The 27,649-nt window shown below is 38.8% G+C and overlaps 1 protein-coding gene and 1 long non-coding RNA gene across 2 annotated transcripts in view; one reads left to right on the forward strand and one right to left on the reverse strand.

Annotated features, from left to right (window-relative positions):
• Nucleotides 1-27,649, forward strand: part of LOC109049406 (obscurin-like) — a 56,877-nt gene that overhangs the window by 26,625 nt on the left and 2,603 nt on the right. The window contains 46 exon segments of the mRNA XM_042714687.1: nt 1,065-1,331; nt 1,432-1,698; nt 1,983-2,249; nt 2,597-2,863; nt 3,134-3,400; nt 3,667-3,933; nt 4,207-4,833; nt 5,207-5,476; nt 7,659-7,928; nt 8,323-8,601; nt 8,971-9,228; nt 9,452-9,718; nt 9,955-10,227; nt 12,328-12,603; nt 12,844-13,069; nt 13,071-13,114; nt 13,208-13,274; nt 13,276-13,496; nt 13,931-14,200; nt 14,728-15,253; nt 15,255-15,967; nt 16,254-16,535; nt 16,981-17,062; nt 17,226-17,359; nt 17,674-17,871; nt 18,097-18,138; nt 18,284-18,382; nt 18,531-18,749; nt 18,889-18,916; nt 19,026-19,069; nt 19,182-19,283; nt 21,683-21,822; nt 22,155-22,355; nt 22,470-22,546; nt 22,629-22,799; nt 22,964-23,123; nt 23,272-23,388; nt 23,548-23,712; nt 23,859-24,017; nt 24,251-24,428; nt 25,645-25,758; nt 25,841-26,008; nt 26,101-26,203; nt 26,418-26,547; nt 26,634-26,736; nt 27,147-27,183. Coding sequence (XP_042570621.1) covers nt 1,065-1,331; nt 1,432-1,698; nt 1,983-2,249; nt 2,597-2,863; nt 3,134-3,400; nt 3,667-3,933; nt 4,207-4,833; nt 5,207-5,476; nt 7,659-7,928; nt 8,323-8,601; nt 8,971-9,228; nt 9,452-9,718; nt 9,955-10,227; nt 12,328-12,603; nt 12,844-13,069; nt 13,071-13,114; nt 13,208-13,274; nt 13,276-13,496; nt 13,931-14,200; nt 14,728-15,253; nt 15,255-15,967; nt 16,254-16,535; nt 16,981-17,062; nt 17,226-17,359; nt 17,674-17,871; nt 18,097-18,138; nt 18,284-18,382; nt 18,531-18,749; nt 18,889-18,916; nt 19,026-19,069; nt 19,182-19,283; nt 21,683-21,822; nt 22,155-22,355; nt 22,470-22,546; nt 22,629-22,799; nt 22,964-23,123; nt 23,272-23,388; nt 23,548-23,712; nt 23,859-24,017; nt 24,251-24,428; nt 25,645-25,758; nt 25,841-26,008; nt 26,101-26,203; nt 26,418-26,547; nt 26,634-26,736; nt 27,147-27,183 — 9,442 coding nt within the window.
• LOC122135400 lies at nt 7,529-21,094 on the reverse strand. Its single transcript, XR_006153494.1, has 4 exons — nt 20,852-21,094; nt 8,257-11,843; nt 7,906-7,977; nt 7,529-7,790 (listed from the first exon to the last, which is right to left on the reverse strand). It is a non-coding gene; the product is annotated as an uncharacterized LOC122135400 (long non-coding RNA).

The raw sequence follows: 27,649 nt of genomic DNA on the forward strand, positions 1-27,649 counted from the left end.
TTCCCACATTGTACTTGCCGTGTCAGAGGTGAAGAGGGCAGGGGTGGATGATGGTTGTAGGGAAGAGATTAGTTTGCCTTACATGATATTCATCTGTTAGTGAACTTGGTTTAGTTAAGGAAGCTGGTTTGGGAACATTAGTTGTGTCCTCTTGCTTTGATATTTCTGCAATTTTTCGGTCAGGAGCTATTCACTCTGCTCCCACACATTTGTGTGCTATTCTGTAGTAGAGGTCTTTCATCATTCTTCATTTCAAACCTACCTTTTTTAGTTTGATTTGTATCTCTAAATTTACCACTTTGTAGTTTTTAGCAGTTTGAAATCCTCCAAAAATGTATTTAGTCTTCATTTATTCTGTCATACAGCTCATGGATGGAAACTGGTTCAGACATTGATTTTGTATCTTAAATATTTTCAACACATCATGTCACCAGTCTTGATGTTGATATTTTATTTTTGAAACATACCAACTGGATTGCTTTAAATGGCTATGTGAACCTGAGGAGTGTTTCTCTTTAGATGGTTTCACTGATGTTGATAACAAAGATTCTTATATTCTTATATAACAACATACATTGGGGCAGCTGTGGCCTAATGGTCAGAGATTTGGACTTGTAACCAGAAGGTCGCAGGTTCGAATCTCAATGCTGGCAGGAGTTGTAGGTGGGAGGGAGTGAATGAACAGCGCTCTCTTCCACCCTCAATACCCATGGCTGAAGTGCCCTTGAGCAAGGCACTGAACCCCCAGTTGCTGGATATAGCTGCCCACTGCTCCGGGTGTGTGTTCACGGTGTGTTCACTTCTCACTGCTGTGTGTGTGCACTTGGATGGGTTAAATGCAGACCATACACCAATTTCGAGTATGGGTTACCATACTTGACAAATGTCACGACTTTTTTTTTTACATTAGTAGTTTGATAGTGTATTCCTTAACTTTCCTGACTTAGGTTTAATATTTAGAAATGAATATTATAAAGCTTATATATTTTGCCTGTACACATTCTGTTATTAGAGAATACTGTACAAATTGACTTTGTATACTCAATAAGTGCCTGCCTCAACAGCTCACCCAATTCACTTTACGGAAGTACTGCTAAACCAAGCATGTGATGAAGGTGGCAGTGTTACTCTGCGATGTGAACTCTCAAAACCTGGAGTTCCTGTGGTTTGGAGGAAAGGAACACAGGTGATCCATTCTGGAGGAAAGTACCTCATCAAACAATTTGGGGCTACGGTTGAGTTGAAGATCATTGATGTTAAACCTGAAGATGCTGGAGACTATGCTTGTGATTGTGGAGACAACATCACCACTGCTAACATCAAAGTCAATGGTAGGACTGAGCTTTTATTTGAACCCTCAAAGGCCTAACAATGACAAATTAATCTCACAAGATCCTGTTCCTGGTTCAACAACTTTGCCTGACTCCTCAGAATTACCAGTGGTCTTCAAGCGTGAGCTGCAGAACCAACAGCTTCAAGAGGGGGACAGTGTCACTTTGCACTGTGAACTCTCAAAACCTGGAGTTCCTGTAGTTTGGAGGAAAGGAACACAGGTGATCAGTTCTGGAGGAAAGTACATCATCAAGCAAATTAGCTCTACTGTTGAGCTGAAGATCACTGATGTCAAACCTGAAGATGCTGGAGATTATGTTTGTGATTGTGGAGACAACATAACAACTGCCAATGTCAAGGTTAATGGTAGGAGAAGACCAACTTTTTTTAATGAATTTTTCCATCATTGTAATCCATCTTTGAAATGCATTGTCACATGCATTTCTTGGTTGTAGAGTGCAAATGATTCCCCAATTTAATATGAAGTTAAGGCCAAAAAAAAAAAGGATTTAACTGTAACCACTGTTCTTTGTTTGTTTGTTTTTTGGACCATTGCATTTGTATTGTATTGATCTTATTTCTCTGGAAAATGTTTATATGTATGTATAGAACTAAATCTCTGGCATCTCATACCACTTATGAATTGGCAGCTCTTCCAGCCACCTTCACACAAGAGCTGAAAAACCAGACGGCTATTGAAGGAGAAAGCATCATTTTCCAGTGTGAGCTCTCCAAACCTGGAGTTCCTGTAGTTTGGAGGAAAGGGACTCAGGTGATCCATTCTGGAGGGAAGTACCTCATCAAACAAGTTGGCTCTAATGTTGAGCTGAAGATCACTGATGTCAAACCTGAAGACGCTGGAGATTATATTTGTGATTGTGGAGACAACATCTGCACTGCTTACATCAAAGTCAATGGTAGGACTCATCTTTTATTTGAGCCGTCTTCAACAATGAAGAAACTTTCTGTTTTCTGATTTAAACAGCTGTCCATTAATAATGTCTTCATTTAATGTAGGGTAGTGTATAGTGCTGTGTATTTGGCTATTCTAATGTACTAAGTTGTTTGTGTAGTTTATAGCTTTCCCATTTACATCATGGTGGTTGTTTTGGTTAAACATCTTAGATGGTGGTCAAAATATAAGTTATACCAGGGTAAAATAAATTTTTACATCTACCAGTGGAAAGAATATTTCTGATCCAAAGTGTAAACTTAATCTCACAAGATCATGTTCCTGGTTCAACAACTTTGCCTGATTCCTCAGCATTACCAGTGGTATTCAAACATGAGCTACAGAACCAAGAGATTCAGGAAGGGGACAGTGTTACTTGGCGATGTGAACTCTCAAAACCTGAAGTTCCTGTGGTTTGGAGGAAAGGAACACAGGTGATCAGTTCTGGAGGAAAGTACCTCATCAGGCAAGCTGGCTCTACTGTTGAGCTGAAGATCACTGGTGTCAAACCTGAAGATGCTGGAGACTATGCTTGTGATTGCGGAGACAGCATTACAACAGCCAATGTCAAGGTTAATGGTAGGAGAAGACCAACTGTTTCATGAATTTTTACATCATTCTAATCCATCTTTGAAATGCATTGTCACATGCATTTTTTGGTTGCAAAGTGTGAATGATTCCCCAATTTAATAGGAAGTTATAGCCAAAAAAAGGGTTTAATTGTAACCATTGTTTGGACCATTGCATTTGTATTGTATTGATCATACTTCTCCGGAAAATATTTATTTATCTCATCTGTATGTATAGAACTAAATCTCTTGCATTTCATACCACTCTTTGAATTGGCAGCTCTTCCAGCCACCTTCACACAAGAGCTGAAAAACCAGACAGCTACTGAAGGAGAAGGCATCATTTTCCATTGTGAGCTCTCCAAACCTGGAGTTCCTGTGGTTTGGAGGAAAGGGACTCAGGTGATCCATTCTGGAGGAAAGTACCTCATCAAACAAGTTGGCTCTACTGTTGAGCTGAAGATCACTGATGCCAAACCTGAAGATGCTGGAGAGTATGCTTGTGATTGCGGAGACAGCATTACAACAGCCAATGTCAAGGTTAATGGTAGGAGAAGACCAACTGTTTCATGAATTTTTACATCATTCTAATCCATCTTTGAAATGCATTGTCACATGCTCTTCTTGGTTGCAAAGTGTGAATGATTCCCCAATTTAATAGGAAGTTAAGGCCAAAAAAAGGATTTACTTGTAACCATTGTTTGGACCATTGCATTTGTATTGTATTGATCATACTTCTCTGGAAAATATTTATTTACCTCATCTGTATAGAACTAAATCTCTGGCATCTCATACCACTCTTTGAATTGGCAGCTCTTCCAGCCACCTTCACACAAGAGCTGAAAAACCAGACAGCTACTGAAGGAGAAGGCATCATTTTCCATTGTGAGCTCTCCAAACCTGGAGTTCCTGTGATTTGGAGGAAAGGGACTCAGGTGATCCATTCTGGAGGAAAGTACCTCATCAAACAAGTTGGCTCTACTGTTGAGCTGAAGATCACTGATGTCAAACCTGAAGATGCTGGAGACTATGCTTGTGATTGCGGAGACAGCATTACAACAGCCAATGTCAAGGTTAATGGTAGGAGAAGACCAACTGCTTCATGAATTTTTCCACCATTCTAATCCATCTTTGAACTGCATTGTCACACCCCTGTTTTTGTGAATTATGAATGCTTCCACAGCTTATTATGAAGATGAAGACAAAGCTAAAGAAAGAAATTTAAATGTATGCTGTTGGTGTACTGTAATGTTTGTTTGAACTGCTGCCTTAGGGTTTTACTTGTCTGGAAACTCTTTTTATACCTCTTCAGAATTAATCTCTTGCATCTTATACCACTCTTTGCATTGGCAGCACTTCCAGCCATCTTCACACAAGCACTGAAGAACCAGACAGCTGTTGAGGGAGAGACAATCAGCTTCCAGTGTGAGCTCTCCAAAGCAGACATTCTAGTTGAGTGGCGCAGGGGTGAAATTGGCCTATGCCCCTGTGCTAAATATGAATTCAAGCAAGATGGCCACTGTGCCCAACTGTTCATACATGACCTTGAACCTGAGGACTCTGGTGACTATATCTGTGACACTGGAGAGCGCCAAAGCATTGCAAATCTGGAAGTTAAGGGTAGGCTTGGATTGAACCGTCTTTATCTCCTGTATCATTTGAAGCCGTTTCTTCATGATGACCTTGAAACACTTGTTTACTCAACTTTTGCAGCACTGCCAGTTCTTTTCAAATCACCTCTGAAAAATTTGGAAAGTAAAGCTGGGAAAAATGCAGTTTTTCGATGTGAACTTGACAAAGCTGGAGCCAAAGTCATCTGGAGGAAAGACAAGAGTGTAATAGAAGCAAGCAAAAAATATCAGCTGAAGCAAGATGGGGCTGTTGCTGAGCTTATCATTTACAAGCTGCAAGGAGGAGACGCTGGAGAGTACGGCTGTGAAACAGAACATGATCGGACATCTGCCAAACTTGTAGTGAAGGGTATGAATCACCTGTAAAAGTCTTCATCCCTCCTAACTTTACCTGATCATCCTCTTTTGATGCTCACACATCTACTCCATACCATCCTAAGTACTATGCTATCCATCCTTTCTTATATGCTTGTACCACATTCTCTGTGCACGTGGTTTTGCACATTAAATTTCATTAAACCTTGCACAACCTTTCTCCAATGCACTCCCATTTCATTTTGCTAGATTAAGTATAGGAGTTTTTATGCAATTAACATAAAATTATACACTTTTCCCTTAGCAGTTTAACTTTAATTTTTATAGAAAGGATAGCTATTTTTGTCATGACCTGCTGTAAATTTAGTTGAAAAGACTTATAAAATGAGACCTGATTTTGCTTTCAGAACCTGAAATCATAATCTTAACTGGCTTGAAGAGCTGCATTGTCAATGAAGGCGAGGACGTTCATTTCGAATGCCTTGTCTCTCATGACAATGCACTCATTGTTCAGTGGACGCTGCAAGACGTTCCACTACAGAACAATGAGATGAATGAAATCCGAATGGAAGGCAAAAGGCACACACTTACACTAAGAAGTGTCACCCAGAAAGACTCGGGCACGGTGTCCTTCCATGTTGGTGCACACACTTCTTTTGCTTGTCTTACAGTTAAAGGTAAAACTAAAGAATTATTTGGATTTTCTAAATAGTAGTTTTATTTCACACCTTCTTTTATTGCACAAGTGGGTTTCGAACACATGTACAGTCGTGGCCAAAAGTTTTGAGAATTACATAAATATTAGTTTTCAAAAAGTTTGCTGCTAAACTGCTTTTAGATCTTTGTTTCAGTTGTTTCTGTGATGTACTGAAATATAATTACAAGCACTTCATACGTTTCAAAGGCTTTTATCGACAATTACATGACATTTATGCAAAGAGTCAGTATTTGCAGTGTTGGCCCTTCTTTTTCAGGACCTCTGCAATTCGACTGGGCATGCTCTCAATCAACTTCTGGGCCAAATCCTGACTAAAAGCAAACCATTCTTTCATAACTTCTTGGAGTTTGTCAGAATTAGTGGGTTTTTGTTTGTCCACACGCCTCTTGAGGATTGACCACAAGTTCTCAATGGGATTAAGATCTGGGGAGTTTCCAGGCCATGGACCCAAAATTTCAACATTCTGGTCCCCGAGCCACTTAGTTATGACTTTTGCCTTATGGCACGGTGCTCCATCGTGCTGGAAAATGCATTGTTCTTCACCAAACTGTTGTTGGATTGTTGGAAGAAGTTGCTGTTGGAGGGTGTTTTGGTACCATTCTTTATTCATGGCTGTGTTTTTAGGCAGAATTGTGAGTGAGCCCACTCCCTTGGATGAGAAGCAACCCCACACATGAATGGTGTCAGGATGCTTTACTGTTGGCATGACACAGGACTGATGGTAGCGCTCACCTTTTCTTCTCTGGACAAGCCTTTTTTCCAGATGCCCCAAACAATCGGAAAGGGGCTTCATCGGAGAATATGACTTTGCCCCAGTCCTCAGCAGTCCATTCACTATACTTTCTGCAGAAGATCAATCTGTCCCTGATGGTTTTTTTTGGAGAGAAGTGGCTTCTTTGCTGCCCTTCTTGACACCAGGCCATCTTCCAAAAGTCTTTGCCTCACTGTGCGTGCAGATGCGCTCACACCTGCCTGCTGCCATTCCTGAGTAAGCTCTGCACTGGTGGCACTCCGATCCCGCAGCTGAATCCTCTTTAGGAGACGATCCTGGCGCTTGCTGGACTTTCTTGGATGCCCTGAATCCTTCTTTACAAGAATTGAACCTCTTTCCTTGAAGTTCTTGATGAACCTATAAATTGTTGATTTAGGTGCAATCTTAGTAGCCACAATATCCTTGCCTGTGAAGCCATTTTTATGCAACGCAATAATGGTTGCACGCGTTTCTTTGCAGGTCACCATGGTTAACAATGGAAGAACAATGATTTCAAGCATCACCCTCCTTTTAACATGTCAAGTCTGCCATTCTAACCCAATCAGCCTGACATAATGATCTCCAGCCTTGTGCTCGTCAACATTCTCACCTGAGTTAACAAGATGATTACTGAAATGATCTCAGCAGGTCCTTTAATGACAGCAATGAAATGCAGTGGAAAGGTTTTTTTGGGATTAGTGTAATTTTCATGGCAAAGAAGGACTATGCAATTCATCTGATCACTCTTCATAACATTCTGGAGTATATGCAAATTGCTATTATAAAAACTTAAGCAGCAACTTTTCCAATTTCCAATATTTATGTAATTCTCAAAACTTTTGGCCACGACTGTACTGTTAGTGCATGTGTTTAGTGTCTGTGTGTGTGACCATCCTATATCCACGTAAATATATTCAATGCATTCCATGTATGAAATATAGCTTGCATTTATTATTCTTTGATGCATGCTTTAACGCATCATATTGCAAAAAAAAGTATTTTGACCAGCCACATTATCTACACTACAATGAAAGCACAACATTTTATGCATGTATGTGATCTGTTCAATCTTCACTTGTCAAATATTTGTCTTATCTTGACCATTGCTTGGTAGTATAATGAGTTTCATTTGTTTGAATATTACATTTAGAAGGTTAACTATTCTTCATTCCTTTTTCCTTATCATTGATTAATTTTATCTATAGTAGAAGTGCTTCAAAAAGTTTCATAGTTTCTGATTCAAGCATTCCAAGGTTAGGCTTATCTTGTCCCTGGCTGCATTTAGAAACTACGAAGAAAATTTATTACCATCTCATGATCTTCTTACATGCAGGTTTGGGGTGTTGCACATATCTCAGAATGTGTTCTGTGTATCACTGTTTCCCACCAGCAATCCCTGTGCTATCATTTGTGAAGGAGTTAACAAGCCAGGAAGTCACAGAGGGAGGCAGTGCTTCATTATGTTGTGAAACTTCAATCCCTGATGCCAATGTGACCTGGAAGAAGGGCACTCAGGTCCTACCTGATGGAAAGAAGTATTCCATAAAGAAGGATGGCACATTCCAAACCTTGGAAATCCATAAGCTATCAGTGGACGATGGTGGCGAGTATATATGTGAAGCAGGAGACAAACGAACCAAAGCTACATTGACCGTCAAAGGTAATTCTTGATTCTTCTATAAAGATGGACTCCATTTTACACTGTTCCCCTGCAGAAGCAAGAGTACTTATTAGTATTAGCATTTAAATTATGAATACATTGATTAGCTTTTACTTTTTATATTGTCACTAAGGCATGATCCAAGTAGTATGTAAAGCAAACATCAGTGAACTAAGATAGCATGATGCTCTCCTCCATTCTGGGATTTAACTGTAATGTCACAACAAAATCCCAAGTTTTTAATGATAAACTACACTGTTTGTAGGATTAATACATCCTCTTACATTCTAAGTCACTTTTAGTAGATAGTCAGTAGTGGGATATTTACCTCTTTTGACTTTTCGGAAGATCCTCAATAGTCCCTTTTCATCACGTTCCTTCCATCCATTCCCAGAATGTGTAAAAATCACAAGAGAATTAAAGGATGTGACTGTGATAGCGGGAGAGGATGCTATCTTCCAGTGTGAGGTTTCCCATACAGGGGTTACGAATGTCGAGTGGTGGCTCGGCTCCAACCACCTTCAAAACAATGACTTGAATCAAATCAGCTGCCGAGGGAGGGAACACAGCCTAGTGCTGAAAATGGTCACACCCGATGATTCAGGTGATGTAGCCTTTGTGGTTGGCCCTGAGAAGAGCATCGCCTACTTGTTGGTGCAGGAGAAACCCAAAGGTAAAAGACACATTATGGCTAACAACGCTCATTGTTGGCAAGCAATCTTCTGTCTGTCATTAGGTAGTAGCTGCACTCATTTTGTGCAATCATAACAAAAGGCTTCTAGGTGCTTTTCCATTTGCTTTGGCCATTCTATAGCTACACTCCAAAATTTGGGGGAAGAGATTTCATAAAGTTTTCATAAATTTTTGGTTCAGACATAATCTTTTCTCTAATACCTGCCCTTAATTGTTAAAACATGAGTTTCTCAATCAGTAAAGCTCTTTAATGTACCACAGTATATGTGGCTTCAAGTGTCTAAGTTTCAGTCTTCAGGCAGACATCATGATGTGACAGCACTTGGGTTTGGGTTTCTCCTGTCCATAGTCGTATTCTTAGAGAAGCCTCTGGACTTAACTGCCAAAGAGGGTCAAACAGTCACACTGTCCTGCATGACTTCTGACCCTGAGGCCTCTGTTGCCTGGTACAAAGATGAAGCGATGATAAAGGCAGGTGGACGCTATCTGCTCTACAAGGATAGAGCCGTCCATCAGCTCCGCATCCTTAGGGTGGAGGAAGGAGATGCAGGGCTGTATACATGCAAAACCAAAGATGCAGAAAGCTGCGCCACCCTTACTGTTAAAGGTAAATGGGTTAGTAGGCCTGTGACTTTTTTGTTTTAATTTTATCAACATGCCTGAAGAAAAGTGAACGCATATGGGTTTCAGGAAGACCCATTTTGATTTTCTTTTCTTTGTAACTGCCTCTCTTGTGGAACAAAGAAGATTTTGATACCCTCACAGGTATCAGCAGACGTTTAAAATCTCACATTTACATTCTTTTAACTTCTTCTCTTAACCTTCATCAGGTCAACCTGCATACTTCCGGAAGGAGTTAGAGAACCAGAATGCAATAGAGGGAGATAGTATTACCTTGCTCTGTGAACTCTCTAAGCCAGTTAAAAGTATAGAATGGAGAAAGGGTGGAGTGGTTCTCCAACCCAGTAAGAAATTTGAGATGAAACAGGAAGGATGTGTGCTGGAGCTCCTTGTCCATAATCTGGAACCAGAGGACAATGGCTACTACACTTGTGATGCTGGAAACCAGTTAACCACAGCATCAGTCACTGTGCAAGGTATTAAATAACACTCTTAAATCATTTGCAATCTGTATTTTAGTTATAAAAACATCTGTTGTCGAGCAAACAGATAGAATTTTCTCAAACCGGTTGGAGGTGATTTAAAATTTGTAGCTTTTTGAATTATGTCATTATGTCCTCATAAGTTTTACATTATGTTTTTGAAGCATCCTCAATATATGAGTATTTTTAGACACTGGTGATCTAAGGGATTCTGTGTCTGGTCTCTGCAGAGGCTGAGGTTCTCATAGTATCGGGTATAAAGAATACAGATGTGTTTGTGGGCGAACAGGCAACTTTCTCCTGCCAGCTCTCTCGCCGTGCCAAAGGCAGAGTTCAGTGGTGGTTAGACAGCACTCGTTTGGAGAACAGTACCTTCAGTGAAATAAGTGTGGGTGAAGACCATGTCCACACTCTCACTCTAAGGAACCTTTCTCCCAATGATTCGGGTACAGTCCTGTTCAAAACAGGTGCCCTGATGTCCTCTGCCAAGCTGTTAGTGAAAGGTACCAAATGCAGGGGTGCTTGGCAGTACTTGGCAGCACAGAGATCTAAAATCTTAAAATTATGAATAGCACTGGACTAGTGTTGTGTCCATGAATTTTCTAAATCTAAAAGTCAGTTATTAATTCTGTAAAGCATTTGGGTTGCCTTGAGTTTTTATTTTTTTGCAACAGTAATAGTTAGGCCATAGATCTAGAATTGTGTCTTAATCTGTCCTTGAAGTAGCTACTGTTTGTGTTCTTTAATACATGCTGTAGATTTATAGACTCACATTACTGAATTACTTATCCATATCAATTATATTCTTAATCCAAAGTGTTTTTGCACAGACTACCCTGGAGAATCCTTTGGTTAAGTGGGTTACCCATGCCTAGAATTTAGTCTTTTTGTTAGACAAAAGTATACAGTAAGATGGGTTGACAAAAATAAATAAATACATTTTTAATGAAAATTCATGGATGCATGTAGTCCATGTGCCATGTATTTCTAACCTAAAACAGTAGATTTGGCTGCAATATCACGCCTTGCTAATTACTTACAAAGTTGGCATACTAATTATTAAATTAATAAACTGATTTTGGGCTTGTATACCAGGGCACAAAGATTTTTCTACTGCCACTTTTCTCAAAGAAAACTCCCAAATAATTAATTCAAATTATTTAAATTCAAAAACATAAGCTTATTCTTCACAAATAAGTGTCTTTGGAGGTCAATATATTGTTTTGTTTTTTTGTTTGTTTGTTTTTTTGCATATTATTGGACACGCAGCCTATCACTATCCCAGCATATATTTTACAATTCAGTTTGTTAATCTGTCTGAGGTAGAAATGTATATGTAAAACTGAAGCCCTAGTATATGCACTAAAGCATCTGAATGAAATTATGCAAGCAACCTTTTGCCCCAAAATTCTAAGAGCAAACAATAATTGTCTTGCATGTACTCTAAATCAGATAATTGTACACTCATCAGTCTTCACTGTTTGTTTGTGCTGCATTTACTTTTTTTATAAATTGGCCTTAGTTTGCAACTAGGCATGTGCTGGTTGTAAATGACCATCACCTTGGTCAGTTTGGAGTTGAGAAGCAAAAGATTTTACACTTACATGTACACTTCAGTACTTTTAAGTGAAAGAAAAAGAAACAGCTACAGCTACATCACTGACTTAGATTGTGAGGTTTTAAAGGCTGCCGTTTTAAACTGAATAAAGCACTAGGCTTGTATTTTAGTTTTAAATTACATTAAATACCACCCAAAACATAAAACAGGCTTGAGGTGAAGAACTCTACTTCAAAGTGCACTGGGGTCTTATTATACTTATCCCAACCACCAACCCTCTATAGATCCTAATGTGGAGGTGGTCAGTGCCATGGAGGACCAACATGTAGCAGAAAACCAGTCTGCAGAGTTCATCTGTCAGTACTCCCGCCCAGTCAAAGCCATATAGAAGCGAAACAGTATACCTGTGCAAGCAGACGGTTGCAGGGTGATAGTTGAACAGCACTGGACTGTTGCGCGGTTGTACATTAGCTGTGTGGAGCCCCAGGATGGGGGGATGTACTCATGTGAGGCAGAAGGAACCTCTGTTGTGGCACATCTCAGGGTGCAAGGTGAGCACACCTGTAGACAAAGAGAATCTCTGTGTCATTCATACACAAAGACTCAGTATAATACTTGCAAAGAATTTGAGAAATATAAAGTTATAGGTTGCACAAGTAAGGGCTTACCACAAAGAGTTTTTCTAGGATACTGGGATTTCTTTCTTTTTTTATTTTTAATTTTTTTTTTTTTACTTGAGCCAAAAATTACTGTTTTTAGCAACATCATCATCATCTGGCTGGCTATGCATCATGTGGCTATGCATCATAATCATCATGTGCTTTTTATCACAGCTACCTTTGTTTCTTATGCTTCTCAATGCTGGATGCTATATGCTAGTGAAATGTTGGAATAATTGTTAATTGAGTGTGATTGTGTTGGAATCAGTTACTGTTTTAAGTTTAAGAATTGTTTTGTATTCAAGGTCAGTGAAAGTCATTGCGTACTACAGCGACTTGGCGTGTATAAAGCCAGTGTTTTTTCAGGCATTATCTCTCTCTTGCAGCTAAACCAATTGACATTCTCCAAGAGCTGAGTAATGTGGAGACCATTAATGGCGGGGAAGCACTTTTTGAATGCTCCTTGTCTCGTCCGGAAACCAAAGACTGCCGGTGGTTAATCGATGGCAAGCCTGTAAAGGAGTCTGCAAAAGTGGAGATTGTTTCCTTTGAGAGTGGCAGACGCCATCTTCTGCTTTTAAAGGACTTGCATCCTTGTGAAAACAAAAGGGTTACATTCCAAGCTGGCACTTCATCAACTACTGCTCTTCTGTCTGTCAAAGGTACGTCATTTCTGTTGTATTAGCATTAAATTTAGATCACTTTATCAAAGAAAAATTACAGCTCTAGTTTTATAGGTCATGACTATCTTTTGAATAAAGATGCAGTTCATTTTCTACTTTAAATGGTATAGCTTTATTTATTTACTATTTTGTTATAGTTTCATACTGCAGTTTTAGGATACATTAAATATAAAGCTAAATGCATAAATGTAAATGTATTCATGGATTTGTTCTGTACAGTTCGGCAACTGGAGGTGGTCAAGCCTTTGAAAGATAAGACCACCATTGCAGGAGAGCAAGTTGAGTTCACTTGTGTTTTGAATGAAGCTGTGCCTGAAAGTGAAGTGACTTGGTATGCAAATGGCGTTGAGCTTCAATGTAATGACCAATGGGCCATGAGAGCCAGTGGCTCTTCCTACAGCCTAATTTTGAAGAAAGCCCAGGCTCAGCACACACAGGAAATCACATGCAGCTCGGGATGCCTTATCAATAGCCAAACTCATCACAATATGTAAGTGTCCTCATTTGTGTCTCATTCATTATAATTTCTGCTATTGTGCTTATTGTCTAACGTTTTTTTTCCATTTTGTCTTGATATTTATAGCTGTGCCTGATCCCCCTGAAGACCCAGAGCTGGTTAGTAAAGGCCCAACTTTTGTCACCTTGTCTTGGTACACCCCTCAGTGATGGAGGAAGCCCAATCATTGGTTACCGTGTGGAAATGCGTCTAGTGGACAGTGTCCTCTGGCTGCCCTGCCACACAGAACCAGTGTGCAACACTGAATTTCTGGTTGAAAACCTCATACCAGGGGCAGGTTACAGGTTCAGAGTGGCGGCCATTAACCGCGCTGGTATTGGAGAGCCTGTCCAGCTGCCTCAAACCGTGACACTTGGTAAGTGGATACTTGCAGAAATAACTAACTTATTGAAAGCAACCTTATAGAGTACATTGTGAGTAAATTGTTTTTTCATCTAACCAAACTGCCTCCATGAGTCCATATAGAAAAGCCTTGCTATCAGCAGTCTGCCCTAGATCAGGGTTCCTCACTCCCGGTCCCGGAAAGCTAGTTTCTTGCAGAGTTAGTTTCAATCGTGCCTCAACAACACCTGGCTATAACTTAAAAGTAAGCCCAACAAACTTGATCACAGCTAGAACTAAACTCTAAAGGAAAGGACCAGGACCAGGAGTGAAGAACTCTGCCCTAAATGCTACCGTAGTAGTAGAACACTAAAAACTATACTCTAAACAAGTGTATTTTGTATTTGTTCTTGTTGAATTCTTGCTGAATTTCTTCAACTGTTCTTTGAATGGACCTTTGGTCTTCAGATGCACCAGTGACCATGACCAAAATGTTAAGCAGCTCTAAGATCCAAAAAGGAAAGATGGTTCGTTTAGAGTGTGAACTCTCTACAGAGAGCAAATCAATCACATGGCTCAAGGACAACAGAGAGATAGAGTTTGGAGTCAAGTACCAAATGGTAGCAGAAGGAAAGAGCCAAGTTTTGCTCATAAAGGATTTCCAGTCTACAGACCAGGGTGTCTATTCTTGTGTAGCCTCAGAAGAGGCAAAGACTTCAGTCAACGTCAACCTCGAAGGTACTTTACTTTGCTTAACCTCATATCTAACTTAGTATTGTTGTTTATTTGTGTATGTCTTGGTCACAGTGTTTGGAACTTTGCTACTTTATGATTTTTTTCATTACGAGATTAAAGTGTCCATATATCTTTTTCCTGTCTCTTTCCAACTTCTTCAGGTTACTGTCATGTGCATGTCAATAAGACTAAGTTACTCTATGGCAAAACAGTGTTTTCTCCAACAGGTTCTAACTATTTGTAAATGTTACTACAACCATTACATTATATTTCAGTGTCTTTTCTTTTCTTGTTCAGAAGTGCATTTAATGTTTTAAGCATCTCTATTTTTCACTTTGCTTTACTTCTCTTTATAGTTTCAGTGTTAATCTATATTTACTCTTTCGTATTATTCACAATTTACCTGAGATTCATTACAGTCAAATTGCTGTTGCAGAGGAATATCGTTGATATATTTAATATAAACTTTTTTTCTCACATAAAAATGTTACCATGGGTGAGACTGATTTATGATGGCTACCTGATTACAGGAGATGACACAACACTTTCTCAGGATGTGGGCAGCCAGCCCAAACTGCCTCCTGATGCTGCTTCTGAGGGAGATTTACATGCTCTGTGGGATGCAGTGGCCAAGAAGAGGAGAATGAGTCGGGAGCCCACATTAGATTCAATTTCAGAGTTGCCAGAAGAAGATGGAAAAGAAAAGGCCCAGAGCAAAGAAGGAAAAGTACCTGAAAAGGGAGTGAGACCTGTTGAGCCAACTCCCAAGATCACAGCAGAGCCTAATCTCTATACAAGTTCTGATGAGGAATCTCTCAGTGGGACAACAAGCTTGGTGTCTTACCTTAAGAAAAGCAGCAAGTCCTCTATGACTGAGACTATTGCCTCCACGAAGCTGTATGAGCACTTCCAGATGACTGAGCAATCTGTTACGAAGACATCTGTAGAGCCCCTCATGGAAGCTAAGAAAGGGGATGAGTTGCAAGAGGCTGCTGTCAAGATTCAGGCAGCCTTCAAAGGTTATAAAGCCAGGAAGGACATGCGACCAGTCTTTAAAGGCATTTAAGGATCAGACTAAGGAGCCCAATGGGACAATTCATCTTGAGTGCATTGTGGAGGGTAAGCCAGATAAAGTTCGCTGGCTGAAAGATGGTGAACCCTTAACAGATGGCAAGCACCATCACATTGACATCTATAATGATGGCACCTGCTCTCTAGTAGTGACTGCTGCCACAACCAAAGACACGGGTGTATATACTTGTGAAGTATCCAATAAGTTTGGTGTTTCCACCCATAGTGGCAAAGTCACTGTAGGGTCACTGCGGGAATCTTCTGGGCGACGCCCCCTCACTCTGGGCTACAGTGCAGATAGTGAAGCTGAGAGCTCCTCAGGGAGTGAGATGGATGAGACTTTACGCCAAGCAAGTAAACGATTACGCCGACTTCTTCGCACTCACCTCCCTCCAGATGTGGAAGAGGAACCTTTTGTTAGTGTGGATGAAGGAGATTTACCGCCAACGGATCTACAGACTTACAGGGAAGACGATCAGTATATCTACATCCGCTTTGATAACCGTGCAGAAGCTCAAGTAGCTTCCCAGCGCTTCCAGGAAATGTTTACTTATCAAGGAGTGCCCATCGAAACGGCCATTATACCAGCAGCAGGTGCTAAGGTAGAGCTGCGTATCACAAAGATGAGTCTCTCCCAGGATGGCTCCCAAACCCCAACTCAGGACCGACCAATGCCTGCTTTCATGACAGGAGCCCCTGGTATGACACTTCTTTTATGTGGTTTAACTATAAATGTTTTTGCTACTATTTCTGTTTGTTTCTTTATAAAGTTGCATGATTCAGTGCTGGATTTTGTTTGTCATTAAAGGGCAGCACTTTTGAAATGTACAAAAAATGTTGCGACTTGCTTGTTTTGGATCTTTAAGTGATGGCATGTCATGTTTTCGCTTGGTTCAGCATTTCTCCTCAAAAGTATTGCTATGTTCTGTTCTTTTCGGTTTTGTTTGCTCTTCCCTGTTATCTTAATCACCTACCAACCTCCCAGCGGCCCCCATCTTCCTGACGGAGCTCCGTAGCCAAGATGTTCCTGATGGGTTTCCAGTCAGTTTTGACTGTGTAATTGTCGGTAACCCCCCTCCCACTGTGAGATGGTTCAAGGATGGAAAGATGTTGGAGGAAAATGACCACTACATGATCAATGAAGACCAGGAAGGCCATCACCAGCTGATCATCACAGCTGTGCTCCCCACAGACATGGGAGTGTACCGATGCATGGCTGAAAATGACAGTGGCATCACCTCCAGCAAGGCTGAGCTGAGGGTGGACAGTGAGTACACTGTTAAAAGAAAGTGTTAATCAAAACCAAAAACTCACAAATGTAGACAAGAAAGCAAAATGGCGTCCCAGATTAAAACATTTAAACAAAGATGGCACTTTCTTTTACCGGTGCATCTGTGAAGTGTAGGAATGTGACTGCATGTCTTTTATCATTGTTGTCATTTGTCTCTAGATGGACTAAAAATGCTCTAGGCCTACATTCTCAACATTCTTAAGATAAATGCTGTTAATATTTATATGTATTTTGATATTCAGAACTAATCAGAGGTCATTTCGTCTGTTTTATGCATTTTTGTTGATTCATTGTTTGAATATTGAGTGATAGTAAATGACAATTTTTATTTTGGGGTATTTATTTTATATTTTTCTTAAAGAGTCAAGATTTCAAGACTCATGTTGTTTGATTATTGATTCAGTCTTGTGTATCTTTAAAGTGTCTTGCAGCTCAGACTATGACACAGCAGCTGATGCCACAGAGACGTCTTCCTATGTCAGTGCTAAAGGTTATGTGTCTAGGTAAGATTCAATAATTTAATTTAAAGTGATTTTTATGATGTTTTATGTCAGTACTACAAGGGATAAAATAGATTTTGCTCAAAGTCTGCCAGAACAAACCACTGATTTAAATTTCATGCTAGTTCTAAATGGATTTCTTCTTGTGTTTGGGTTGCTCTTTTAGCTCAGAGCACAGGGACACAGAGGCTTTTGAGTCTGTGGCAGAGGACGAGCAGCTTCCTCAGATTGTGGATGAGTTACATGATTTATTCCTCAGTCCTGGAGCACCCATTGCCAAAATGAGTGTCAGGGTCAAAGGTCAGCTGTGTTTTTTTTCCATGGATGCAAATTTTGTTTCATTTCAGATTCTACTTCATTTGTATTCTGATTATTTATGCACTATTTATTCCAAGGGTTTTCTTTTTTGCATCTGCACCTGTTGTATCTATTCAACTCTAGTCGCTCTAACCATAATGGCATTAATGTCCTAAATCCTTTTCATGAACATGTTTATATTCCTAATAAATATTCACATTGTTTTGCATCTAAGTCTACTGTACTTTTTTAGCTGTTGCATTTGCAGAATTAATATGGGTGGCAAACACAGTTTCATGTTCAACACCTTTCTGCAGGATTTCCCACACCAAGGGTTTACTGGTTCAAAGACGGCACGCCACTTCAAGCCTCGAGCAGAATTGTATTGTCGACCGTGCGAGATCAACACAGTCTTGAGATTTTGGATGTTAAGCGTGAGGACACCGGAGAATACTCAGCATATATTAGCAATATAGCTGGCTCTGCCTACTCTTCAGCACGACTGAATGTACTGGGTAAATGTTCCTTTTATACTTAAAGTCTATATGTCACTTGCATTGGGTCTTTGTAAGACTATTACAGGAAATGGAAGGGTGTTGAAATTAGAAATTATTAATCACAGTAAATGAATCACAGTAGTAATCACATTAATTACAGTAAAACTGTTTTCCAAATTAAATGTGCTACATAAATCCTGTCATGTTTTTCTGTTTGTTTCTTTGTTTACTTTCACTAATTAGCTCCTGGAGAGCGCCCAGCACCTGAACAGGGACGAATGAGAGGTAAATATCTTGCATACAGCACATGTGATTATGAATCATTGTTCCACATGATGTTAAATGCAAACGCATTTTGAAATTTGAAGTATTGATTTGAAAGATTATGCATGCATGTCATTTGCTACGCCACTTGTATTTTTCCAAATAGATTCAGAGGTGCCACTTGTGCCACCACGCTTCCTGGAGAGGTTCAGCAACAAGAAGGTGAAACAGGGAGCAAGTATAACGCTGTCAGTCAAAGTGGAAGGTATGGTGTGTTACCACAATAAATAAAATACCAAGAAAATGACTTAAGATGCAATTTTGAGAAATAGACCAAAGCATTAAGCGTAACGTTGGTTCAGCTGCACATTACGAAAGATGACATATATAAGCCAAGGTACTGTCTTCCACAGGCTCCCCAACCCCATCTGTTAACTGGTTAAAGGAAGTGTCAGATAAGGATGTTCTGTGGATCAAGGCAGACACACAAGGTTACAAGGTGGCCAGCTCTGGCCGTCAACATAGTCTCATCCTCATGGAAGTGGAAAAAAAACATGGCGGCATGTACACTTGCATCGCCACCAACCGTGCTGGACAGTCAGTCAACACAGCCCGACTGGATGTGGAGACAGGTCAGAAACTCATGCTTCAGTTATTAACAGTAATGATGTCAAAATAACATGACTTCTTTTAATATTATTTTTTTTTTAAATACCAAGATTATGGCTGATATGCATACCTTTTTATCATGCTTACTTTTCTGTCCAACAGCACCAGAGCAAAAGAGACTGGGTTCAGAGTAAGTTTAAATATAAAATCATACAGCTGTCAATTTAGATAATTTGATTAATTTAAACATTTAAAAATATTAAAGTTTTAGAGATTTAGATGTTTTTTTTTTTCTCCAGGGTTCTGGGAATTACTATCAGCCCACCAGAGGAACAGGGCAAAGGTGAATATTTGATGTTGCTGTTCTTATTTTTCTTCAGATTATGTCAGAGTGACTGCCATCAAATATTTGTCAAATAAACTGCAACAAAATAATTACTGTGATCACATCCCAGGAGAGATCAAACCACCTTCCCTGGGTGAAGTGGGTAGTGAGGAATTCTTACAAAAACTCACAACCCAAATCACAGAAATGGTATCTGCCAGGATTACTCAAGGTAAGAGAAAACACTTTTTTTGTCAATAATACTGAGCTAAATATTTTTGTAATCTGCTCTGCAAAACTGAATTACAATATGTATTCACTATTTATACTGTACTGCTTTTTTATTAAATTAGCCTTCTTGATTTCAAATTTATTGTATGTTATTTTGCACTATTAATAACTATTTATCTTGCTAATGTAGTCTTTCTCTGCAGATGCATCCTAATATTCACTTAAAACAGTGTGCACTGTTTTTGAATGAGTTTGGCATGTGCTTGAATGCTTTGAATTTATGTCACAGTATGTATTGAGTACTGAAACGCAACAGGTGTACAGAAAACGTACACCTGTTGCAAATTCACTTCAAATAATTGATTATACTCTGGAATTTTTCAATGAACACATTCTGTGTTTTCCTGAACCTCCCTTTTATCAAAAAAAATAAAAAAAAATAAAACCAATTCTCTGGATCCCTCAATTCCTACACAGCTCACTGACTCCATTCTTTTGTCTATCCATCAAACTATCCATCCATCCTCTCATCCCTCACATTCTCATTGAAGCATTGATTTGTTCAGACAGCTTACAGAACCATCGAGTGCTCTGGTGGATGAAATCTTAGCCCAAAGTAACCAGTATGTATCCGGAGAACCTCCAGTGTAACACACCAGAACCTTGCCTTTTTCTCCATGAGGCTATGCTGTTGTTAATCACTTTGCTTGTCTGTTTCTTCGGCTCTCAACATTTTTTAAAAAGGAATGAATTTAAGATCTTCAATAATGTTAAAAAGTATTGCCTAGTAGTGGTAATAAAATCACAGTTCTTTAAAACCAGGGTCATTTGTCACAATTCAAAATAAACTGGACATTCTTAAATTCAGTGGAAGCAGACTCTAATTTTTACACTTTCAAGGTGTCTCTGTTTCAGTATACACTAAGAAAATTGATGAACGCGCTCGCTGACATATTCATTCAGATGTATGGAGCTGCATGAGCATTACATTAGTGTTTGTGTGGGCACAATTTTATTTTTACACAAGCATGATATAGTGCACGTTAAATCGTGGGAGAACATGATACAGTACAGAATTAGTCATAGATGATTAAAAAAAACTGATATTAATGAATGTTACAAGTGGTGAGCTCAAATGATTGTCAAAATGTTTGTTTTTATTTTGTCACTGTTGTTATTTGCACCGTTTCTCTGCTTCTACAAAAGCAATGGAAAATGCTTGCCTGGTAAATATTCTCGAAAAATATGCTCAAAATGGATAAATGAATGACTGAGTAAACTTAGTTTGTAAAATAAAACACAATTCTGTTACCTATTTAGAAACAGTATTTTAAATCCAGTGGATCCCAAACTTTTCAAACCACCTTCATTCTTTGTAGCTTGTTTAACGTTATATTAAATTACCATTGACCCCCACCAGCCTCCTGTCTCGACTAAACATTGCAATAGCTTGAGACACAATCACATTCTACCGGTAATTAACCAAATAAAGCAATTTACACTTACTGGCAGCGAAGATACTTACACATTTGAATCGTAGGCTAAATGAAAACGATTATTGCTGCTTACCTTTAGGTCATCGAAACTAGTTTCCCTCATAAATCATGCTCAACATCCATTTGGGAGAGATCATTTCCAAATCCATATTATCTCTTCGGGCTGTCTGACTATTGAGTAAATGCCCGTTTTTGAGAAAGTTTTTCAGTACGGAGGTTACCGTATCCTTAACAACCGCATGTCAGTTCGCGGCATTTTTGATACGGCGGTTAAGTTTCACACCGGAAGCATTTGTTGTCGCGAGATTAAATCTACGCAGGCGGTTGATTAAACGGGAGTAGACGACTCGCATCAACTAGCATATGTCAAATATGTAGATTTATAAAGAAATAAATTCTCTCTATATATTATTTATTTATTTATTTATTTATTTAATATTATTTTATGACCCGCGTGCCGCATTTTGGGAACCACTATTGTAAAGTAAAGATAAATCATGTCTAAATTACCACACAAGCACCATTGTTAAGGATAGGCCTATATCAAGTTTTTATTTTGAAAACCATTTAAACCAAATTCTGAAGTACATGTTAAAGATGTGTACAGTGTAAATATTTTTTTCTTTTTGACTTTGAAATATTTGCTTACTATATAAAATGTGGGGTACCTTGCTATTTTTGCTATTTATTATTCAAATTTCATGTCCAGATTGATATTTTCAAATTGCATTCAGAATATGTGTCTGCTGGTTTTTTAAATTGTTAATCATAATCTGAGCAAATGTGTTGTAGCTGTGATGCAGCTGTGATGCTGAAGCCCATGCTTAAACATTGTTGTGTGACCATAACTGATTGACACAATACCTCTTTCTTCCTCTATCATTTTGTCTCTGTCTGCATCTAGCTTCATTACGTGTCCCAGGAGCTGACAGCGATGATGAAACAAAAACCCCATCCCCATCTCCACATCATGGCCGATCACGCCCTCCATCTCTGATCGCAGACTCATCATCTGAGTCTGATGAAGGAGATGCCAGGGGAGAGGTATTACAAATATAACACTCTCAGTGTCATCAACAAACTAATTTTATTATTATAACTAATGTAACTGTGTCAGATCTGTTGCTATTCTGTTCACATAAGAATTTGAGTACATTTATTTACCATTTATTGGAAAGAAGAAGTAAAAATGGATGTGTAATGTTGGTATCATGATTCTGTAGTTCATATTATGTTTTTTATGAGTTACAGTAGGTATCTGGATAATATTCAGTTCACGGAAGGATATTTGAAAGCAGAGCGTTCTCATATTCTCAAGGGTCAACATGGCAAGTCACATTTTCCAAATGCTGTGTTATCTCAATGCATCTGTGCAGATGTTTGATATCTACGTGGTGACCGCTGACTACAACCCCATGGGGGTCAGTAAAGATGCCATCGCTCTGAAGGAGGGTCAGTATGTGGAGGTTCTGGACTCTGCTCATCCACTTAAATGGCTGGTCCGCACCAAGCCCATGAAATCCAACCCATCTCGCCAGGGATGGGTCTCGCCTGCGTACCTCGACAAAAGACTGAAGGTCAGTTTAGGTTCATTCAAATTGGATAACTTGTCACCTAGTGGTGAAATATTGATTTAAAAATTTGACATTAGGGTTAAAACACATACTAATGATGGAATGGTTGTGTTGTAGCTGTCTGCAGACGTAGCAGACCTCCCAGAGACCACCAGAGAAGAAGTCACAGAGACGGAGTACAAGAAGAAACTCTGGTAAATTTGGATACATTAACTGAATTTCAATGTGCATTTTATATCGTACCACTTTAGTAATTCTACCTTCATATGTATGTAGTCAACTTGTCCAAGAGCTGATCAGCACAGAAACTGAGTTTCTGAAGGAGATGGAGTTCTTCACATCACACCATCTGAAGCGTGTGGAGGAGCAGAGCACACCGCCTGAAATCGCCACCCAGAAGGAAACCATCTTCCGTAATATCAATGATTTGAAATCCTTCCACAGCAGGTACAGAGCTCAGACAGTTAAATATTATGGTTAATTCTACAACTCTGCATCTACAATTTTTTTATTTTTAAGGAATATGTAAAGAATTGTTTTCATTTATATGCTAGTTTTGGCATACATATGTGACAACAGGGAAATGCATAATGAAGTTGACTGTTTTCCAGCTCTTTGCTGCCTGGTCTGCATGATTGTGACACAGATGATGACATTGCCATGCATTTCCTGAGAAACTCTGAAGGGTTTGAGAAATATCTGCAGTACTTCATTGGACAATTGCAAGCTGAGTCAGCCATCAGTGAGAAAGAAGTGCACCAGTATTTCAAGGTGGGTTTACAAATTATTGACAGTATAGTGATGAATTTCTGGGGGCATAAAAAAGTGACTTTAAATCTTTGTGATTTTCTTTCTTTGTCTGTAAAAATAGTGTGGTATTCAGAAGACACAGAACATGATTAATGTATTTTTTCATTAGGATTATACAGTCTCAGAGTTGGCAAATGTTGACCCCTCAGAAGGTCCAGTGCTAAGCATCAATGCTTACCTTCAGAGACCACCAGAGAGAATTCAGAAGTACAGGGCTTTACTGAAGGTAAAAAATACTTAAATACCACAATACTCCCCTTTCAAAATGCTAAATATTTATATAAATATGTGCTTAAAAGTCGTGTTATGTATTATGTGATATAACTCTTCACTAACATTTGCTAGTGACCAACACATTTCCATATTTCCCATGATTTTACTGTAGGAATTGATCCGGAATAAAGCGAGGAACGGTCAGAACTGCTGTTTGTTGGAGCAGGCCTATGCCATGGTGTCATCCCTCTCCCAGCGCTCAGAAAACACACACCATGTATCTCTCATAGAGAACTACCCCGCCAATCTGGAGGCGCTGGGAGAACCTATTAGACAGGTACAGTCCCTAAACTCAAAGGCCGCCATTTAAAATACTGGATAATTGCTTTGTGATTAAGTGTTCTTACATGTTTCACCTACTTGTAGTAAATGTAAAAACTTTTCAAATCAAATTGTAAAATGAAGTTCTGGATTCTTCTACAGGGGCCTTTTATTGTTTGGGAAGGAGCTCCTGGAATTCGAACACCTTCCAGAGGTCACCACCGCCACGTCTTCCTCTTCAAAAACCATGTGGTCATCTGCAAACAGAAGAGAGACACTAATACAGACACTCAAGCATATGTGTTCAAGAATATGATGAAGGTTGGAGCTTTGCAGAGGCTTTTAAATGACAGAAATTGAGTGATGAACATATTTAACACAATGTTTACTAAGACCAGTGCTGAGAATTCAAAATCCAAATAAATCATAAGCCAAATACTGTCCAAATGTGTTGACATGGATTTCTTAATTACTGGTTTTGCCACATAATTTCACTTGTTGTTTATAAAAATATAATGCATATTTATTATTCTTTTTTTTTTTTTTGTCTTTAGCTCACAAACATTGACGTGAACGAGACTGTTGAGAGCGATGAGAGAGCGTTTGAGATCTGGCATGAGCGCGAGGACTCTGTGAGAAAATACACATTGCAGGCGCGGACTGTTATCATCAAGAACTCATGGCTCCGCGACCTCCGTGACCTTCAGCAGCGTTACAGCATGCCAGCCTGGAGTAAGTCTGAAACATTGATATACACATTGCTCACATAGACATATTTTTGTAGGCCAACTCGGAAGTTAAACCCAATAAGATTTTGTCATTGGCTTATTGGATTATTACAGAAAATAAGCTCTGGGACCAGTGAAAGTTTATGATTTGTACATGCTTTGATAATCTTTATGGAGCCCCGCACATGGCATGCAGGAAAAAATAGTAGGCTAAATTGTGCGCACGATTTACTAATTCGTTCCCTCAATGTACTAAAATGTGCACATGATTACTATTGCGTTCCCTCAATTTACTATTTCATTCACTGGATTTATAAATTGTGCGCACGATTTACTAATTCGTTCCCTCAATGTACTAAAACGTGCACATGATTACTATTGCGTTCCCTCGATTTGCTAAATCGTGTGCAAAATTTTGGCCAAACCCGTAAAAGCTTTGCTCGTCTCGGAACACAATTTAAGATATTTTGGCAAAATGGCACTATGCTGATGTGGAGTGACACAGAGGAGACAAATTGTTGAATAAAGTCATTATTTTTGTTTTATTCGCATAAAAAAAGTATTGTCGTCGCTTTATAACATTACGGTTGAACCTCTGATGGCAGATGGACTATTCTGACGATGCTTTTCATACTTTTCTGGACCTTGACACTGTTATTTATTTGGCAGTCTATGAGACGGTCACAAGCCTCCCTGTTCCATCCAAAAAAAAATTAATTGTGTTTCCGAAGACGACCAAAGCTTTTACGGGTTTGGAACGACATGGGGTGATTATATGATTAATGACAAAATTTTCATTTTGGGGTGGAGTATCCCTTTAACATTTTGGAGCCTAATACAGTTGCCAAAAGTAAAAAGCTAAAGTTATGCTATCAACAAACAACACCACGCCAACACCACTAAGCTTCTAACAACTCTTTAAACTTTAAATTCTACATGTTGAAAAGTTTGAGTTAGAATAGCTTGCAAGAGCCCGATTATAAACACGATGAAGCTGAAAAAGCGGACTACTGAGTAGATGAGTTTACCGGTTCAGTTTGACATATTTTCAGTTAAACATATTTTAAAAATGCTAACTTGTCTATGCATTTTGGCTTTCAAAAATATATCGTCCCTGCAGCAAGGGGCAAAAAGAGAAAACACTTATCCCTTCTATTATCTCATACTACAATAAAAATAAGCCCTAGTCCTAATATTTAGCATTTTATTTGTTATTACAGGCTCTCCAGATTTTGACGCAGTGTTGACAGACTGCACAGCAGAGCTTGGACAGACGGTAAAGCTCGCCTGCAAGGTCACTGGTGCCCCCAAACCACAGGTCACCTGGTACAAAGGTAAAAAAAAAAAATCTTGGGTGTTTCTCCTCTTGATGACTTCTTAGAAATTAAGTAATTCATCCATCCGATTCACAAACAGACGGACGTGCCGTGGAAGCGGATCCTCATCACATCATCATTGAGGACCCAGATGGCTCTTGCACACTCATTTTGGACAACATGACAGCAGACGACTCAGGACAGTACATGTGCTTTGCCACCAGCTCTGCGGGCAATGCCAGCACACTAGGCAAAATCACTGTGCAGGGTGAGTGATGGACATGAGCAAATCCATGCTGATGTTTGATACTTTTAATATTGTTAAGTTTAAATTCCATCTCATTTTTATTCCTTTTGCAGTACCTCCACGTTTCGTGAATAAGATCCGTAACGCCACACTTTATCCAGGAGAAGATGTTCAGTTCACCTGCACCATCCAGAGCGCACCAAGTCCCAAGATAAGGTAGTTACTTCATTTACACTATCGTTTATGTTATTTCCACGATTAAATTTTGAGTCAGAATGACCCACAAGATCTGGCTGATTCATATAATAATATTCAAATCAAGCCGTTCCATAAATAACTTCCAAAAACCCAACACAGCTTTCCTTGTGTTATCTGTTTCACTGACAAAATGAATTGAGTTAGTATTAAACTATGCCATTTCCCTGGACAGATGGTTTAAGGATGGTAAACTGCTGACAGACCTGGAGAAGTTTCAGACATACAGTGAACCGCGCAGTGGAGTGTTGGTTCTAGTTATCAAGAACCCTGGAGAACGAGACCTTGGACACTATGAGTGTGAGGTATGGAGATTCTTTCTTTAGTCCTTTCAGTTCTTACTTTACTCCAACCCTGAGGAAATAAGTCTTATCATATTATTCATTTGCAGCTGTCGAACCATCTGGGCAGTGCCAGGTGTGCGACGCAGCTGATCACGCCTGCTGTGGCAATGGCGCGAGAACGTAGAGCAGATCAGGCCATCAGTATAGAAGGTAAAAGAGACACATATGCCACCCAGTTAAAAAACATCCCCATCTGTTATGACTTCTTGAAAACTCAAAACAGATTAAAAAAGGGACATCCTGATACAATATTTATTGGTTTTAACAAAGGGTCTACAAAACAATACTATGGAAGTTGGTTATAGAAATTATCAGGTGCATAAAAAAAGTGCATTTTTTTAATATACATTCGCTTATATTTAGAATTTAGAAATATAGAAATGAGAAACTGATTGAATGCATTTTTAAAATTTCATCATCATGTTCGTACCTCAGATTCATTGACAAGCAATGAATTAACTGAAATTTGATGACTGAAAATAAATTTTGTTTTTAAAAGATGATTTACAGTTTTAACCATTTTTTTATTTTATTTTTTTTTTTTTTCCAAATATTGTAAGAGAAAGAGAGGAGAATATAGAGGAGAAAAATATTTATGTAAGTCTCATATACACACAGATAAGCACAAATTGAATACACTACTGTTTAAAAGTTAATAAATCATTTTATTCAATAAGAACACATTACATTGATTAAAAGTGACAGTAAGGCACACATTGTTACACAATATTTTTAATCAAATGCTGTTGTTTTGAACGTTCTATTTGTTACAGAATCCTAAAAAAAAAAAAAAAAAAAAAAAATGTATTACGGTTTCCAAACGTAATAATAATAATATGAAATATTTCTTAAGCAAATTAGCATATTAGAATGGTTTCTGAAGACTGGAGTAATGATGCTGAAAATTTCAGCTTTCCATTATATGAATACATTAAATATTAAAACACATTAACACAGAAAACCATTTAATTTAATCATGTTTCTCGGTATTGTTTTTATTGTATTTTTTATCAAATAAATGCAGCCTTGGTGAACATAAAAGACTTCTTTCAAAAACAATATA

This window comes from Cyprinus carpio, chromosome A24 (genome assembly GCF_018340385.1).
Source record: "Cyprinus carpio isolate SPL01 chromosome A24, ASM1834038v1, whole genome shotgun sequence".
Classification (NCBI taxonomy): domain Eukaryota; kingdom Metazoa; phylum Chordata; class Actinopteri; order Cypriniformes; family Cyprinidae; genus Cyprinus; species Cyprinus carpio.